We start from the raw sequence: 19,650 nt of genomic DNA, 5'->3' as shown, positions 1-19,650 counted from the left end.
TCTTATGCTTACCCTCTGCGGGCTGGGTGAGCAATGGGATTGCCATAGGTCAATTGATTATTGTGCTCGACTTTGGTTTCGGAATACGGGTAGACGATAACGCTAGGCCACTGAGTCGTAGGTCGCTCCTCCTCACTGTGCGAACTGCTTTCGTAATCGTTTGGACTGTCTTCTTCGCTCCTGTAAAAATGTGAAAATTCGACTTTTATTGCTGGTTTTCCAGAAATACTGGAAATGGACAATCATCCATATTTTCGCGTTTCGACCGCAGATACCATTTTATCAAAGAAAAAGGGAGAGTGTATATTTTTATACCTGTACATGAGTCCCGCAGCATCTTCGTAATCGTGATCTCTGCTTCGCTTTGGCGCGCTCATACCAGCGAGTGGATCCCAGCTCTGATTTGCTCGTGGACTAAGACTCGACGCCTGCTGATGACTTCCACCGGCCATTTTCTTTCCTCTGCGAGATATCGTGTACTGCAGGGGATCGTGACCTTCCCGTCTTATCATTTCAGGTAATATGCGTCTCCTCGCATTGATGAACCAATTACAAACCTGCCGCAAACAGAGAAGAATAACGTACATTCGATTTTTTCCCCGAGGATATTATAATCGCAATTTTCCACGGATTTATCGAAAATGAAAATCATGTTATCATTAAGTTTCCTATCATAATTTCACCCACCTGTAATACCGTAAGATTCGCTTCTTGGCTCAGGGTGAGTTTCTCGCTGTCACTCGGATAAGCGTTATACCTGTGCTCGTACAACCATCTCTTCAATATTTTTACCGAGTGTTTGGGTAAGTTGCCACGACGTTTGCGAACGGAATGCGCTCCGGAATGTAACATCCCTGAGTGATTTTTGCCATTTCGCATACCCGTCGACTCATGTTCGACGTCTGATCCGCTCTGATCGTCGTCCGTACTGCTCGACGAGGGAAACCGTTCCCTTGCTGAAACAATGAGAAAGGATTTTCGATGTCAGAAACGGTTAGAAAATTCAATTTCAAATTACACACAGCCCGCTTACATATTTTTACTCTGACCTAAAATTCTAATGCAATACGCTGAGAGTCCCTCTGACAGTCCGAGCAAACCGAAACTTTGAAGAAATTTCTAAACTGACGGCCAATGAGTAATTCATGAAATGTATTGCAAATTCATACACAAGATCTCGGTGACGATAAAACATATCATATACTATTGACAAATTCACCAACACGAATATCCGATAAAATCGGAATTAACATCAGAAGGTTTTGTCAAACGGCGTCGAAAACTAATGTATTCTACTGTTACATACTTTCAGATTTTTTGATTAAGCGCAAGCTGCAGCTCTCACGCTCACGGGACGTTCTAAAGTCTTACCAGAAGAAAAAGAGAGGAAATAAAAAAAACCTCCAAATGTATAGACATATATTACACAGCCTCTCGGTCCGGCATCTATCCCCGGTGCGCGCGGGATGAATAGATTAGTGATAAAAGACGAAGAAGAGAAGAAAAATTCATCAACTTTTTCAATTTGTATTTGCCAGTTTATGCGAGAGTTAGAGAGTCGGGAACGTATAGAGTACCTAAATTTATGTCGCAAGTAGTATTGTAATCGTACGTGGTTCGTACGCGTGTACGTGTAGCACGTGTGTAAATAGGTACAGCAATGTACGTGGTGTATGTACGTACGAAAAAAAGTAAGAAAAAAAAAATAAGAGGAATAACGAGAGCTAGGTAAAAAACGAAAAAAACGAAAAAAAGTGTACATTGATAACAGTTTCGTAATAATTAACGTTAAATTCTAAAAATCTTCCGAAGAAACTTAATATATTCAAGTAATTCGCTAATTGGTTTACCGAAAGATCTGAAAAAGATCATATTTCAGTGACTGAATTATATCGAACCGAACCTATTCTATACGTTGAATCGTGATCAGTTTCGATTCTTTTCTTTTTTTGTTATTTTTTTTTGTTCGCTTTTTAATTCCGACGAAGTATCGACAGCGTTGGGAGGTTCTTCGGATGCTCACCCCGACAGCTGGGATACGTAAAATTGTTTCTCGTTTTCCGTGCACAATGTAAAATGCATAAATAATATTTTTCGGTGTATATAAGTATTGGCCGCGTGCCGAAACAAGCTGACGTCAACGATACGAACCCTAAAGCCTCAAGGGATTCGTGCTAGTTGAGCTTTTCGCTTGTATAGTATATCCTCGGAGAGTGCTGACCGGAAAGGAACGCGTACCGTATACATACATACGTATACGTATACCTGCTATATGCACAAGAAATTCCGTGTAAATTCGAAGAGTATAGAGATCCTCTCGTGTATTATTTGTTCTTCTAGCCTATTCTCTCGAAATTCTTCACGCGATAATCAAATAGTACCTCGAAAACGTCCTTTGATTATTTAAAAATTGTTCGAAGAGAATAATTTCTCTTCGATAAACTTTCCGAGGCTCACTCATGGAATATTTGTCGCACGTGTTGCACATTTCAAAGGATTTTTCGAAAAATGACGTAGCGACGACGACGACGAGAAGGAAAAAAAAATTTTTAATCGAACCTCCGTCGCCTGCAAAAATTCGAAAAAAAGAGAACATGTTACGAGCGAGGGTTCGGGGAACACGGATGGAACATTGTTGAAACATAAGCGTTCCCGCATTCACTTTGTACACCCATGGGTGACGCGAAGGTCTGTGCGTATACTATAAATGTGGCGTAAAAGGTAAGTAGCGATATCGAGGCGATCAAATGTCGCCTGCAAGGTTCCCGATCGTGTGCGCTCGGCATATAAGGAAACATTGGCCATTGACTGCTTCGGATTGTGAGGCTACTACTATACTATACACGATACAGAATGCGGAGCAGCGATGCATATATATATATATATGTGTTGTACGTACAATTGGTGCGTAAAATGGACTTACTATATATACGTGATGTAAAATGTACACACCTATAATATAATCCTACTACACGGCGCACAACGTGCGTCAAAGTGAGATGAATCGTTATCCCGCTTTGCAGAGATGAAATATGAACCACATCCAACCGATACACGCAAACGACGAACGTCTGGTCGGCAAAGCTTTACCGCAGATATGGAATACATTTTTCGCATCCCTTCCTCATTGACGAGAAATTGATCAATGCTCGTTCGACCGTAGAATAATCGTGGACAATGACGTTTCGCGTACATATCTATCTACACGTGTACAGCGTAGATCTAGCGATCGGTGTTTCAATGAAAGGAAAAAAGTAAGAGCTCGTCGTGGCACGGTGTGTGTCCCAGGTGGAGCAAACTCCAAAGATCGTGTAACAACCGCGCGACCATATTTACCGTCACCGTTACAAACCTAGGTGTATAGAAAAGTTGAGACTCTGGTTAATTGTTCGACTAATGGCATCACGGGCCACGTGTGTAGGGCTGACAGTTAGACAGCGTATAACAAGGACGCGAACTCGATTGCCCAATGAATGAGAGGAGAGAGATTCCGTAACGTCGACCCGGCCTTCGACGATATTATTATATATTCAACCAGCGAGAGTAGAAACACGCGCTTCGGAATCCATGTTATAACCATACCACGAAGCGAAACACCGTGACGAGAAAACTCTCACTTGTCCCAACTTCTCGACTTTGTGTATACATACTTGGACCTGTTATAATTTCGGCTAAACGAGACTTTGGAAAAACTCTAGAAACTGACAAACTCCCCAAAAGTTCGAACTGTCCGTAGAATCCTGAATCGAGTATATATCATCATCGTTCGATCAATGAAATTTTATCGTCCAATTTCTCTCGTGAAAGCACAAGAAGAAAATAGAAAATGCGTCACTTAATATGAATCAGTCGATTTTTTTAGTTTCCGTTTCATCCCCCTCGGCCGTGTCACCCGGAAGATGCCGATCGGATGAAAATGCGTATGAGAGCCGGTGCGCGACGCGGAGAAGAGGAAAAAGAAAAAAGAAAAAAAAAAAGATAGAAAAAACGAGTCAAGTCTGCCCCATCCTCGGCGCGGTCGACGACGTTTCTTCTACGTTACGTAAAATATGCGCGGAGTTCGGCAAGAGGGAAAAGAGTAGGGGGAGTAGGACCTTGAAGTACACGTGGACCCGGAATGACGTTTCTCCCTCGAGGCCACGCCAGACTTTTGCAGATATTTAAATAATGGCTAGCGTTCGTTTTGCTTCGTTATCGATTTCAGATTCGTCGAGCGACGCGCGGTAATTAGATTTCGTTGCAACGTGGAATCAATCGATAATATTCGATTCGACGGAATATAAGGTGAAATTTTTCCATTGAGTTTATACCGTGCTCCGGCTGTATTGAAACTTCGCGAATCTTCGACCTCTGCGGAAAACGCCGTCGCCGTAGTCCTGCGCAAGGACCATGGACCGGGAAATGGGGAGCCCCGTTGAACGAAGCGTAGAATCTTACGTAAAGAAAATCGCGCGGCTGAATTCTCTTTCCACGATACTTATCTTAATTGAACGAAGGTCGAACCTTATCTCGAAGAGGATACATGTAATAGATTACAATAGAAATATCTGAAGGAACAGCGCGCGCCTACGTATATTTTCTCTCAAATAAAAGTGCACAGAGTATTTCGTGTCACATCGATCACGTTCTCAACGATTGACGGTTTTTTTTAATTTTTTCTTTTTTTGTTTTCCGATCTGCACATGTGAAAAGCCCTTCATCAGAGAGAATATCGCGATATTTAAGAATTCGAAAACAGAGGACCCTGAAAATGGCGATATCGAGGAATAGACGGTTATCTACGAACGAAGATTAAGTTGATATCAAGCGATTTTTTCCTCTACCCACAGCTTATAGAGCTTTCGATTTATGCGAAAGAAAAAAAAAACTCTGATACGACCGGCTGCAAATGTTTTTTCACGTATTTTTGTTCGTTACTTTACTTTACTTTACTTTACTTTACCATTTCGAACGCGAGGTTCGGGTCAGAGCGTTTCAGGGGTTACGAATACGAGACGCGAATTTTTCGTAAAAAGGTAAGAGGGAGAGAGAGGGGAACAGAGAGGAGAGAAAAAAAGGAGGAAGAAGAAGAAGAAGAAGAAGAAGAGGTAGGCTGCTCCTCGACGACCATCACGAGAATCAGCACTGTTTTATGCGTCTCGAAGATTTCAGACTTGGCTAGCATGCCAAATCACGCCATTATAGACTAGCTACGCGTTCTGGCTGTACTACACCGACGGGGTTGGGCTAGAAAAGGATTTCGCTGGAATTTCAGCCGCCTCTCGCTATGTGGGTATAAAGTCGTGCTGACGGTAACGATAGCACATCGCAATCCGTCATTTCTCAACGAAACAAATTCTCGTACCACACGGCAGCTGGGTCGAGATTCGGTCATCGTGAAAAAAAACGGAAGAGTCGAAAAGAAAAAACCAAAACGAATGTACGGAAAGAAACGAGAAGATTAATTAGAGGGTAATTTTTCCCACAAATGCGCGGTCGATTTTATCGAGAGAAAAAAAATTACGTTACATACGTAATTCGTGATTCTTAAATCGTTGGAACGTAGAAAAAGCGGAAGCTGAATTCGTATGACTCGGCCGATATATGACCGCAAATCTATAACGACCGCGATAATTATTCCGTCAACGCGGAAGGGGGGGAGGGGGAAAAAAGCGAGATACAGGCCTAAGGGAAATTAAGAAACCTGCATCGCTCGAGTATACGTTCGGTATAAAGCTGCTCCTACCGGAAAGAGAGATACTGGTAAAATCTGAAAATAACCGAACAGCTAGCCGGTGGTTCCATATTTAGCTTGAGTATTGGACCAACCGCCTCGTAGATGCCGACTAGGTACGTCACGGCCATTTGGCTCATTTGACATTTAATACCCCACGTGCTTTCTTTCGGGCTAAACGGCACAAAATTTTCACCCGGAAATAACCGATACGTAGCATCCGACAATCAACGGATTTATTCATTCCCATTTCCTACGTATATTTTACACATCACTGTATTATATACACGCACAAACGACCGCTACGTACGTATATATATACCGAACACTTCGATCTCGCAGCGCCAGTCACGTGCTGGAATATAAACGAAAAGAGAAATAAAAAAATGCTTTCATAACACGACTCGAATAAAATTAGTTAATTAACAAAAAGGAGGAGAAAAAAAAAAACTATAACAATAACAATGAATTAAGCTGTATCGAATACGTAACAATAGTAGCGGAAGAATTTACGTGTATATTGTACATTATATGCTCGACTCTCTGAAATGAACGCGGTGCGAAAGGAGGAAACGAAGTGAACGGGATAAAAAAAAAGCAAAGAAAAGAAGGAGAAGAAGGAGAAAAAATTAAGTTCAAGAATAGAGTAAGTCGAGAGAAGAAAGGAAAGAAGAAGAAGAAGAAGGTAAAAAAGGTAAAATAAAATGGAAAAGAAAAAATGAGTAAAAAGTAAAAGCCGGGAACGGGAACAGACCGCAAAATACCGACGTCGCGGGGTAATTAACACGTGGTCGGGACACGTGCCTCTTCCGACTAGTTTTCCGTGTCTATACCTACACGCCTAGGTATATATATATGTGTGTGGAAAAAATCTATGTATATACATATATGTATGTATATACACGCGTAGATCCTACATATTTTCCGAAAGTTTTCTTTGGCACGGTGTAGCGACGTCAAAGTCAATCGTTACGCGCCGTTATAGTCGGTGGTGATCGGAGCCGTTCGTCCTTCGTCGTAACGACGCCCCTCTGCATCGGATCTGCAGCAGCACACGCGATGTCAACGACCCATTTCGCGACGTCTCGCACGTGACGTCACAGGCACTGTACTCGTGTCGTATCTAGGCGTATGTTTTAATAGAATAGGGTATTAATAAGCGTCTATTCGTCGCGAGAGCTACCTCCGGCGCCCTTCGCGCGTTCCAAAATTAGGGTAGAATCTGCAGAATTCAGGTTTATATCCCTCGCGTGGAGTCTGCGGTAAAATCGTAATATCGACGCTCTTTTTCCTCCTTTTCCTCTTCCTGTTTTTTTTTTTTTTTCTCTTCGGCTGTTTACTTTGGACCCGATCTTTGCCAGACTTCGCGTATTCGCGTCGGACGATATCGTTCGGAAACCCGGAAATATTCGACGGGTGTACAGGTGCGGAGATATCGGTTGGTTATTTCGCGCCATGTTCGAAAAGACCAGCCCGTTCGATCGGGTTTCAAATTTCAATGCCCATCGAGAGATACTCCCGATATCGCTTGTATGACGTTATTGTACAAAAACGTATACGATCCCCTACGAAACGCTAAGGGAGATACGCCGCGCGCAATGTTGTAACGAATAAATAGGTCCCCCTAAATTTGTTAATTGACGCGAGCGTTTAAAACACACTTCGATACGTACGGTAGATAGTAGAGAGCGGTCCGATGAGGTATCCGATAAGGCCACCCTACGTAGTCCAAAGTCGCCTTACATTCACGTTATTTGTACGTATGAGATATATATGTATGTATAGGTTCTACATGCACGAACGGCAAAATCAACTATCAAAAGCAAAAGTATAAACGTTATCAACGTTCACAGAATGAAAAAAAAAAGAAGAAAAAGTTATATATCCGACTACACGAGCGCATAGATTAGATTCGAGCATATATGTAGAAACTAAATCTAAGGGGTTGGGACGAAAGCTAATCTTAGAATGGATTACGTAAGGTCCAGTAACCTGCTGCTTAAATTTAGGAGCTACACGCTCGCTAGACTAGACAGTTGTCTGTCTGACTCTTCCTATCCCTCGCTTCTTCTCATCATTACTATTATTATTATTGTTATCAACATTTTTTGTCATTATCGGTAAATACGTTGTAGAAAAAATGAAAGGATTAACAAGTTCGACTAGCTTGGTTTTTTAATTCCTAATTGGCGCAAGACGACAGGGAGGAAATCCAATGCAAGCCTGATTTTAGCGATTTCACGACGTACAGGACGTCGAACGTCTTTCCTGAATCGATTTGTCTATCGTTTTAATACTTCGAAAACTATTTAGATGGCGGAAAAACGTATAACGTTCACGTGCACCGATACATAGATGAGCATTCGAATGATCGATCGACCGTTGCCTACGGTTATACATAAACTGTAGACGTGAATGAAATCAGAAAATATATTAAAAAAAAGAGTTAATAACGATAATTAATAAGAAGAGTAACGATAATAGATTCAAATAGAAATAACCTCCGAGGTATGCGATGATGTATTTTCAGTAGGATACACCCACGCCACGATGTATCCCATGTCCAATCCTATTGCACAACTGCATGCGAGAGAAGTGGTGGGGGATCGGTAGGAAACAGCGTCGTGGATATTATACAGACCATTTCTTCAATTTTCTTATTTGTCGACTCTTCTTCTCTCTTGTCATACGCGAGAGCAGTCCAGCTGTCGCCTTTCGTTTCTTCGTTTTCGAGTATAGGTATAAGTTATACGTATATACGTATACGTGAGTACGCGTTACGAATTTATACACACGCATACTTGATGTCCTGATATTTTATTTCACGTCAGTGTTCGAGTTTGACACGTTGCAACGGCATTCGCAGCATGTGCAAGTTAAATTTCTCATCCCGCCCATATGGATACCGCGTGTTTTCGGTGTAAAACTATAACAGCGAACTCTGCACGGGGGTAGAATCGCGCGATTCGAATGTACGCTATACGAAAATATACGAAAACCCAAGATGGAAGAATTAATTCTACGCAATGCGAGAGAGGAAAACGTTGAATAATAGAAAGAAAAAAAAACGACAATTTCTGTCTCGCGATTATGAAAATTGTACGTAGAAATAATCACGAGTGATATTTCGACATATTTTTGCAACACTCAAACTCGGTGTATAACCGATTACACGTGCGATAGAACCGCGCTGGTTTTGTAGTCTGTGGCCTCGATAAAACGCACGAGGCACTAGTAAAAATGCGAAAAGGGATCTACGCAACGCCCTTGAGCGACGATCAAGGTCGATATAATGAATAATGTATCAGGAAACCGTGACTTTCGGGACGGACTACCGGATCCAAGATGGCCACCGCTATACTTCGCAACGTCTACAATTTATTATACGTATGTATACACCTAGCTATCACGCCGTACCCGGTCGGTGACATTTTTCTCTCTAATTAAGACGGCCGTATAATTCACGAAGCCCAATCCGACTCGTTTCTGGTCAAATTTCAGACGCTCAATTTTGTTCAATGCTCATTTTGAGAAATTTCGATCAGTCGTAGAGGTTGATTGACGAGATCTCTCTCTCGGCGCTTATATACGTATACCAGAAATGAAAATATGTATCGCAATTCCGGTCATATTTCTGTTCACGTTCGGTATACCTATAGACATCTATGTACACGTATCACGTCCTCATGCGAACATGACACGACGTAGGCGGGCAAACTGTACGCGGAGTGGCTACTACATAACGTTGAAATATATCTACACCATGTCTGAATGAACCTGACCATAAAGGCGGCTAGTAGTGCAGCCGGCCTATATAATACAACCATCAATGACAGATACTGTCAGTTACACGTGAGCATAATTACGACGTCGGTTGTAAATTGCGAGTAGGTATATGTATGTACCGTATGACCCGCAGTGTGCAGGGGTAGCGTCTAATAAAAATCGATGTAGATGACCGGAGTCGACGACTGCGAAGCGGATCGTCGTCGTCCAGATGCGCGAAAAATCGAGTAATTGAGTTTGCTCGATAGCGTCGAATACCTTTATCCTCACAGTTCGTAACGAGAATGAGAAAAATTGCATCGCCAAGTCGCCCGAATCGACCGCAACCGGACATTCAGCGGCGTGATAAGTGCAACCAACATCTGATCGTGAGTGTGTAACGCGCACCGCGCGCTTCGTGTATAGGAATAACGTAATTATTACAACAGGACATCGGCTGTCACGTTCGTGTCAAACACGTGCGCGTACATATGCAAATCGAACTGATAAATAAATAAATAAATAAATAAATAAATAAATAAAAATTAATTTCGTCGATGGCGTGCAGAGTGTATGGTTATAGGTATATATAAATGTATACGACTTCCGTGAAGCCAGTTCCTGTGCGGTTCAAAGGTTAAACCTGGAGGAGATATACTATCTTAGACAAGCAACCGGCTTTAAGATATGCATATTAAATGTAAACGTTTAAACTGCATTGTGACCGTAAATGTATAATATCCACCTATAGAGGAGTCCACGCATCTTCTACTTAAACTACTCCTTTGCATAATCAATGCTTCACACAACTGAATTTTATTATCTTATTCCTTATTTCTTTTTATTTTTTTCTCAACCCATCCCTCCGTCTGACCGTAACCACAATAAGAAAAGATTCATCATAAGGTGGCGTTTATAAGAAAAGTTTTCATGAAATACGTGTGTCGCTTTATCGTAAGCTTGAGTAAACGTTTCGTACGGAAATCATGAAAGAATATCCTCGAATCGAGGATAAGTTCTCACGGAGGCGAATGAAAAAAAAAAAAACCCTCAAAAATGAATTCTAAAAAAATAAAAAAATGTTAAGCTGCATCGATCCGTGAAATGAAGGGACGATATTGTACGAGGGATTCTTGATTCGCAGGTGTAAAATTACAAAATGACGTAATGATTTTTCAGCCAATGGAATGCAGGCGTCTTTTTATAAAATTCTACTTGAAATGTAAAAGAAGTGGATAACCTCGAAGGGTTTTACCGCATCTACACGCGATCGAACTAATCGATGAAAACTGATCGAATATATGACCACGTATTGTGAGCGTATTATAGTACGATATTACGTCGAGGCGATTCGAAAACTGCTGTTTAAATGACGATAACGATATACGACGACTTTCACGCATGCGAAAATATAGGTCGGAGTATAGGCGTGTAATAGACACTTGCAATATCGCGGCTCGGTATTAGGAACTCTGAATATTTCGATATTTTCATCAATAAATCATTCGAATCGCGTACAAATAAAGAAGATCTGTTAAACGAAGAGAAAAAAAATCAAAATCAGAATCCAGCGTAAGGACCGATCTTAAAATTGTCAAAGATCTGAAACAGCAGACGCGAGTTACGAGAGTTGAAAAAGAGCGAAAGAATAAATGAATCCGTTGAGAAGAAAAAGGAAAAGATGGACACGCGCGCGCGGTACAAGTGGTGTATCAATAATTTTTTTTCACACATCCTATATAAAGTAAGTATAATACGACACCGGATGGGAAAAAACAACGTGGAGCATTCGCAAATGGAGCGCGACGTCGGATTTTACCACCCGCCAACTGCAGGATCGGCGACAACGATATTGTACACATATTACAGTCGAATAAAACTAAAATGACGAAGATAATAACGTTAATAAAATCTCACATACGCGAGGTGTCGGTTGCAGAGCGAGAGTAAAGCGACGGGTGTATGAAGAGTAGAAAAAGAGAAGAGGAGGAAAAAGAAATAAAGAGAGAGAGAGAAAAAAAAGTAGGAGAGAAAGTTCTCCGTCGTTCTAAACGATAGCGGAGTGAGTGATCCTTGAAATAATTCGAAGCAAAGCTCCCGGCTGCGTATCGCTTTTTCACTCACAATTGCTTTTTGCTCGAATTTTTCTCTCATTCTACTCCAAGACCAATGCATCGTTCTGCATTTCTCAGCGATGCGTGTCATCGTAATTATGAACGCGTCCTCGGGGAGTAAAAACTTCTTGTGTTCTTGAGCTTTTTTTTTTCTGACGATAGTTTTTTTCACTCGCTCTCGTCGAGTTCATTCTTTATAAATACTGGTGTATATATACGTATCATCTCGTAGCGATTTTTATTTCATTCTTCTTCGTTCTATTCTATCGTGTTATACTTTTTCGCACTTCATCGAAACAGCTATTCGAACTCCGTGGGGTTGAATACCCCAGCAAAATCGTTACGAGTACCGATCGAATCGGTCGAGAAATTTCGCTAAAAAAAAAATCGCTGCAAGTTTTGGAATTGCTGTCCGTTTGGAATCTACCGGGCGTTAAATTTTCCAAGCGATGAAATCGCCTATTAGTTTCTTATCTTCTTTCTTTTCTTTTTTTTTTCAAACAAAAATTAAGAGAGACACGGAGTACGTTGGGGAAAGTCAAGAGCGAATTCTATCGCAGTGTCGCGTACAAGCGGTGTCATATAAGAGGCGCGGTGGTGCGAACCGAAGAATGAAAGAAAGGAAAAAAGAAGAAAAAAGATCTACTACGTTGTATTATTACTACAGCTGTTCATTGGAGCGTATTCTTTCCCGACGAAATCGCGAAACTCGTATATACATATATAAATTTCATTCATTTTCCTCCGCAGCGTCCGCAGGTCGGTCGTGTAATACATCCATGGGATGTGAATTAAGCGTAATTTATACAATTTTAGTTAACGTAAATAGCGAAGATATATCGTGCAATATAACGCGTACAACGCACGTACATACACACGTAAATATATTTTGCTAATTGAGATCGTTAATCAAGCCAAGGATAACAATTAACTTTTTCACCATAAAAATTATCACACGTGTATACGTGCGCGTGTACACACGAATCCGAATGTGCCATGTTACAGGTAACTCCAAGACTCGTTACATCATTAATTTTTACAAATGAAATAAAGCAGTCATATATTTAAAACAAAGTATGGTACGTGTATAAATATTAATATAAACACGTACATGTATACGTACAACGTATACGAACGAGTTTTAACGCGAGCGAGTGAGCGAACGGACCAGACGCCTCCTCCTCCTTCCTCGTTATGGTCGAAGGTATTGTAAAATCCCCCACGTGTCTTGCAGACCGTAAAGAGGATCACGTATACCTAATTGTAGGCAACTAGCTACATGCACGTACCTGTACTATATACCTTGGTATATAGGCACCTATATGAATATATATATAACACATTATATGCGTAACCTAGGCACCGCATGTAATAGGCGTCGAGGGTCTCGGCGTGAAAATGGCGCCTACCTATTTAAGTATTAATTAACGAAACGGACTAAATCTCGCGATTAAATCAAAGTCCGTATCGCACATATTCTAATCATCTTGATCCGCCTCCTTCGTAAAAATTGAAAAACAAAAAATAATAATAAGAAAATCGATTACATAACTTGGGGGGGGGGGGGGGGGAGGGAAGGTTTGTTTTATACCCTCATTAGGTATACTAGTTACGCCCCTATCTTGAAATTTTTCAAGAGAACTGAGGAGAAGGAATCGATCTCGTCTCGATAAGAACAATTCCTATACAGAGTGAGGATAAGAACGATAATGATGATTGCGATGATGAAAATAATAACGATACACGAAGGGAGGAATAATAATGAGGCGTATATACGGCTATAGAGCGAGTGGCACGAGCACACGAGCCAACGGCAATGAGTACGATCGAATTTATTTGAGTGTTCGCGCGCGACCCTTGAGAGGAAGCTGACGCGTGTGGCCGTACGCCTCTCGATTGTAATTTATAATATTACGTAATTTTAAGGATGTGCGGACGTTACCCCTTAATTTTCCATTACGCTATACGAGTGCGTACGAAAAAAAACCTGGAGCGTCCTCATACCGATGGGTATACAACCACTCCGTTACACCCCGACGAAAGTTCGAAATCGCGGACAACGAATGTTTGACGATTTTCGCGAATATCTCGACGCGGTAAAAATATACTTGCAACTAGTTTCGGCTCTACGATCCACCGCCGTGGATATTGAATTTGTAAATTTATTTATTTTTTTAATATTCCATACCTGGGCATACGTCGCGCTACATTGTACAGTGATACCTTGTACACGTGTACGCGTATTACACGTACATTTCGTGGCTGATATATACCTACCGTTGCCGCGACGATACGTCAGGGTAGAGAGACGTAACTTGCCACCGTATCTATTTCTCACGCGGTTATCTAGGCAAACAGCTCGCAAGCCTCCTCAAATATCGCCTGGCGTATCTTCAAGTCGAGGCGATAAAATGAAATTTTTTTTCCTTCTCCATTTTTTTTTTCTTTTACATTTTTCTTTACAAATTTGTCCCTGTACACGGTATACGAGTCCTTACGCAGTGCGTGTGTACGCGCAGCCCTAGGGACGCTCCTCATTATAACGCGGTTGCCGTGAGCGGCGATAAAGGACCGATAGGACGAGGCTAACTTATTTTCTAGCTAATAAACTTATCGCTCGATATCTACTTATGGGTAGAGTAAAAAGAAGAAAAAAAAAAGAAAAGGAAAAAAGTATCAGGAAAATCATAGTCATCCGACAGATTTCCATTGATAAATGTATCGATGAGGAAAAACGAATCTACACATACCGTTAAAATTTCATTGTAGGTATCGTTTGATTGGATGAATTCCAATTAATATAAATCGCTTGAGTTATGTTTGTAATTTTAATCGGCATGAAAAATTTTAAGTATATAAAATAATCCGATTAAGATGAACCGTATGGGGAGATGCAGATTTCAGTTCGATTTTAGACGCGAGGGCGATGTAAAGGAGGGTAGAATTTTTAGTCCAGGTTTTCGGACATCGACGACGTTCCAGAATAAGGAGACAGAACCGCGAATTCGCTAGAATCACGATACGAATGTACGAAAGCATGTCGAACATCATCTCTCGGCGAAGCCTTCGACATAATACCGTCGACACGGCCCTCAACGAAACCAATTGAACTCTCTTGACTTTGTAATCACGTTGACTACTGCACATACATTATCATTCTCATCCGCATCGTCGTTCCGTTCAACGAGTAAAATACATTGGAGATTCCGCGAACCGCGTACATCCTGATCAGAATACAAGTTCGACGGGGATGACCACCACCCTGTTCAATGGCTAGCGGTGATCCGGGAAGCGAAATTAAAATTGAAAGAGAGAAAGAGAGAAGAAAAACGGCACCGGCGATGGAAAGAAGCTTCCCACCTCGGAAACGATTCCCTCTACCTTACAACGTTACATTATACCGACGTGACGGGGTCGATATACACACGCGCGCGTTATTTACGTTGGTCTCCTCCACATAATTGCATTATGATTCCCGCTGGATATATAGACGTATATGTATGTATACCTATGCGTATAATGGCGTGGGAATTATTAAGTTAGGTATAACGCGAAACTACAAACGACAGCGGCAAATACCGTATCCCCGATATTCACGTGTGAGATACCGAGTTTCATTATCTTCTCATTCGAATAAATCGTTTCTCTGTACATCGCGTTACATGTAAAAAAAATCGCACCTGGAATTTTTCTTGTCTTTGTTACGATTTTATATGCACAGATGATAGATATACCGAATGAAAATAGTGACGGAATCGATGAGATTCGAAGGGGTCGAATATGAAAGCGTCGAACAATTTTTCTAGCTACGTACACAAACGAAACGAAAAAACAATAGCCCAGGTACGCGTACACGTTACCTGCCATTCATTTGGATCGCATGCAAGGCGGGAACTCATCTACATGTTGGAACAAAGGCTCGCGCCTTCAACATTTTACATAAATATACCCGTAAAATCATGCGATTAAAACACGCCATGTATTCGGAGACGCGAAATTTGTGTGACGGGTGAAGTTTTCGATTTTTCGTGATTTCGAATCGCGGTTAGAACGCGCATAGTGTAAGACGTGAGAATTTCGAAAAATAAAATAGGAGAATAAAGGTAACGAGAATATGATTTCCCCCTCCGTGTAATCGCGAGGGAGGATAATTTTATATATGAATTATAATAAAAGAAAGAAAAAAGCGTCAATAAGCAAGCGAAGAAAATAATCGCTGACACTAACCTCTATGACATCTGTTTGCGTACGACTCGCTTTGTATTTTGCATTGAATAAGATTATACATACGTTAAACACGCGTACTTATGCATATGCATTTTGAATCGCGACCGGTGATTTTGAGGGACATTTTATAACGCAACGTTCTCCCGTATCTTTGAAATGTACTCCACAGATGTTACACCTCACCTATTCACACTTACCACATTATCAAGTATACGTTATTACGCATAAATATGTAACTCCGTACTTTTATTCTTTATTTCTTCTCAGGTTTCATCTCATGACTTTTGAATAAAAACACATTTCGCTTCAAAATTCATTTGTATACGTATATAGCAAAGCGTGATGAAAAATTTCTACTTGTTCAAAGGCGTGTATGCGGCTATATACTGTTATATAATTTCTTCTTTTTTCTTTCCTTTTATTTTGTTGCGTTTTTTCATTCATAAAAATGCACGACGGATTAAAGTACGTTACGCGGCTATCGCGGATCGGTTCGCGGCTGTGAATTATATCTCCACACATTCAACGTATAGGTGTACAAGAATTGGAAGAACTCGGTGATCGAAAAACGAATAAATAATAGGAAAAAATTTCCTCCTTTTTCTGGGGGCATCTGAAACGTCACTTATACACACACCGTGTCTGAGCTTGAGAACGTCTTATTTCGTTATAGTGACGATGAATCCAATAATTAATTGGCACAGAAATTTTCAAAAAATTAAAATTACGCTATATTCTTCACTTTTCTACGATTTTGATCGCCACTTTGCTTTCGATGAAAAGTCGCGGCAGTCAATAGGGAGGATGGGTTGACAGCTGCGGTGGTGCAGGTAAAAGAGCTGCTCGCTGCATCGTTTCACGTAAGAGAGCTACAGAACTCGCCGGTACTGCCGCCCAAACGAGTTCCACATCGTGGATGGTTAACCAACGCGAAGTCCTCTTTCGAGTTTGTACATTACGTGCACTGTACGTATGTGATGCACCAACCCGTAACCGCAGGATACAACGCGATGCCGGGCGGTATTAAAACGATTAAAACGATAGGAACAACAACATTTTACGGAGAATCGTTTCTCTCTTTCCGTTCTCCAAAGAGCGTTCTGTTTTCTTCTTTTTTTTTTCTGCTGCTGCTGCTTTTTCTTAAAAGGAAAAAAGTTTTTCCCCTATCGCATCGTTCCAAGTAGGTGAGAGGCGATATGGAACTGGTTTTTACTTTTCAATTTGAAAAAGAGCCTTCGAACCGTCCGTGTTTGTTCGACTTAAACGTTTCACTAACTCTCCCACATAACGTGGTGTATACGATACATACGAGTTGTTCTCTTATGCGGTACGTACACCGATTGCGTTCGAATTATTAATTTGTTTAGAGACAACTGCAGGCAGCTGGTTGTTACCAGTTTAAAATTACTCACGTCTTTATAAGCCCGCTTCTGAAAGAGTAGAAGAAGAAGAAGTAGAAGAAGAAGAAGAAGAAGAAGAAACGTCGCGTCAAGAAAGGGGCCTCCACCGCCGCACGTACGCGGTTCTACTGGTCTAACACGAGCTCGTGAATACGGGATAATTTTTGTCGCGTGTTAACTATAATTAAAAGGGTTCACCACATGTGTAATATTCATGTCTGTACGATCTATGAGCCATGGAGTATTGTTTTCCAACCGACGAGCGCTCACCGGACCGCAATTCAAAAATAAAACCAGACCCCGAACCCATCCCGCATCTTTTTAGGAGGTTGATGACAAAACTAAGATGGACTCCGGCTTGCAGTAATTTTTTCTTTTCTCTAACCGATGTTTTTTCCATTCCCTTATAAATACGGTATCGAGTTCCATATCGGTATGTAATAATTTTTGGAATTTCTACGGGAGAATTGATTAACGACGCGTTCATCTCATTCGTATTTCACAACCCTAAAACCAACTGAACAAATTTGCCCGATAAAAGTTTTCCGAACGTACGTATATCAGTAGGTTAGTCAGGCATATACGGAGATATGGGTGTTCATCTTTTCATTACATTGATGTGTCTTTGCAATTTTTATATTCGTTTTTTGCTCGTAGTTATAATTCAACTTGTCGTCGGTATATATTCACGGATGAAAAATATCTTCGGACTGTATAACACTTTGTTGTTAGAATAAAGGAATTGCATAAGAATTAACTTCGGACGTTTTGAGGAACGTGAAAAAGAAAAAAAAAAAAGCTCGGTATTTTTTTATTTTTCATTTTTTTTTTTTTTTTCCCTTTCAGAAATTAACATACTCAAAAGATAGACGCGGAACGTTTCTAAATGTCATCGTACAAACCGAGTCGCGGCGGTTCTATTGACGACGATACCCGATCACCATTTCGTATTTAAGTAACGTCACACCGAGACGTGATAATTAAGAAATTAAGACCGTGAACGTGAAAAAAGTCGAATTCTCTGGCCGATGCCAAAAATAACGAAATTATTATGCGTAGAAAATGCGGCCTCTCCAAATTCAAATGAATACTTCGAAATCGGTGACCATTTTGTTGTTTTTCGTATTAATTTCTTTCGTTTTCCATTTTTGGCCGAAAGAGACTGGCCGCCGAGTGTCAAGTGTCGAGAGGTCATCGCCGTGACCGGAAATCCACAAGCTATCGAAGATTCCATTTTTCGGATTCCCGAACCGCGTGGACGAGATAAATTTTTTTGTTGAAAAAAAAAAATGAAAAATACGCATCGCAATGTACGCCGTAGAGAGACGTGACCCGTTGAAAATTCGAAACGACGCACGTTGTCCGGATTTGAGAAATAATCGAAGACATACGGAAAGTCAGTCGAAAGGCGGACCCGATCATCCGGCGCAAAGCACGTGGCCACGTTCTCTTGACCGCCTGTCTTACCACGGGGTTCACATCGCTCGGAACACGGAGCCGACGTCGGTGGCGCTCCGGAATCCAGTCGCGCGAGACAAGGCGCAAAATATACTCGGCGAACTAAAATCAAAAGATTCTGACAAGGATAAAACTTGAGGAAAGTTCTCCTCTCAATCTCGAAACTCAGCTGTAACGGGTACGCAAGCTGGTTGCTCGGTGACGTCGCTTTGCTTCGCCGGATCGCATTTACAACGTCGTCGCTAGACGTGATATTATCGCCGAAGAAATAACGAAACTAGGGTATTGGCGAGCTTGCGACGAGTAGATATTGTCGCGAGCGCGAGGAACGAGAGAAAATCGAGCCCGTCCATAACACGAGGCGCTGCCTGCCCGCTCTGCCTGTCAGTGTCATCGTCGTTTTGTCGCGCGGCGTTTACCTCCACGGAATTTTATGGCAATCGATTCTCGATGTAAGCCAGAATCCATTTGCCTATTCATGAGGTAATTTAAAATGACGAATAAATACCTCGAAGGCGAACGCTAGCTCGGCGCAACGAGCACCCGCGTGTACGTGTAACGGAAAAGCGAGGGGATAGAAAAAAAAGGAAATAAAAAAAAAGAACAAAAAAAGAAAAAAAAGATGATGATGATAATAATAAAAAAGGCGCATGTCGTCGGTCGATATTCAGACGCGGCGCTCCGACGGCGTCGATGGAAGAACTCGGGAGACTCCTGAAGACCGTCCTCGACGAACGGACGAACGAACGAACGAACGAACGAACGAACGAACGAACGAACCCGACGCCGCAAGCGCGTCCTTTCCCACGCCAAAAACGTCAAAGTTTAGAATGTCATCACCGCCATGACACGGAACACGCACGCGGTCATCGCAATTTGTTGCAACGATCGCCGAACGAGATAAACAAATTAATGAAATAATGAAAATAAATACAAGTGGAATATCCGAGGCGTCGCGACACCGCCCGGAATA

General features: G+C 41.5%; 1 protein-coding gene across 2 annotated transcripts in view; it reads right to left on the bottom strand.

The window, feature by feature from the left end:
- Positions 1 to 19,650, bottom strand: part of LOC105688964 (homeobox protein TGIF2-like) — a 72,915-nt gene that overhangs the window by 6,150 nt on the left and 47,115 nt on the right. For both annotated transcript variants that reach the window (XM_048654020.1, XM_012405635.3), the window contains 3 exons: positions 688 to 956; positions 316 to 557; positions 13 to 180 (listed from right to left, as the gene is read on the bottom strand). In XM_048654020.1, the coding sequence (XP_048509977.1) occupies positions 13 to 180; positions 316 to 557; positions 688 to 956 (679 nt within the window). The remainder of the gene's footprint in view (positions 1 to 12; positions 181 to 315; positions 558 to 687; positions 957 to 19,650) is intronic.

The sequence above is a fragment of the Athalia rosae genome, chromosome 4 (genome assembly GCF_917208135.1).
Source record: "Athalia rosae chromosome 4, iyAthRosa1.1, whole genome shotgun sequence".
Taxonomy (NCBI): Eukaryota; Metazoa; Arthropoda; class Insecta; order Hymenoptera; family Athaliidae; genus Athalia; species Athalia rosae.
This window is presented reverse-complemented; position numbering and strand designations above follow the sequence as displayed.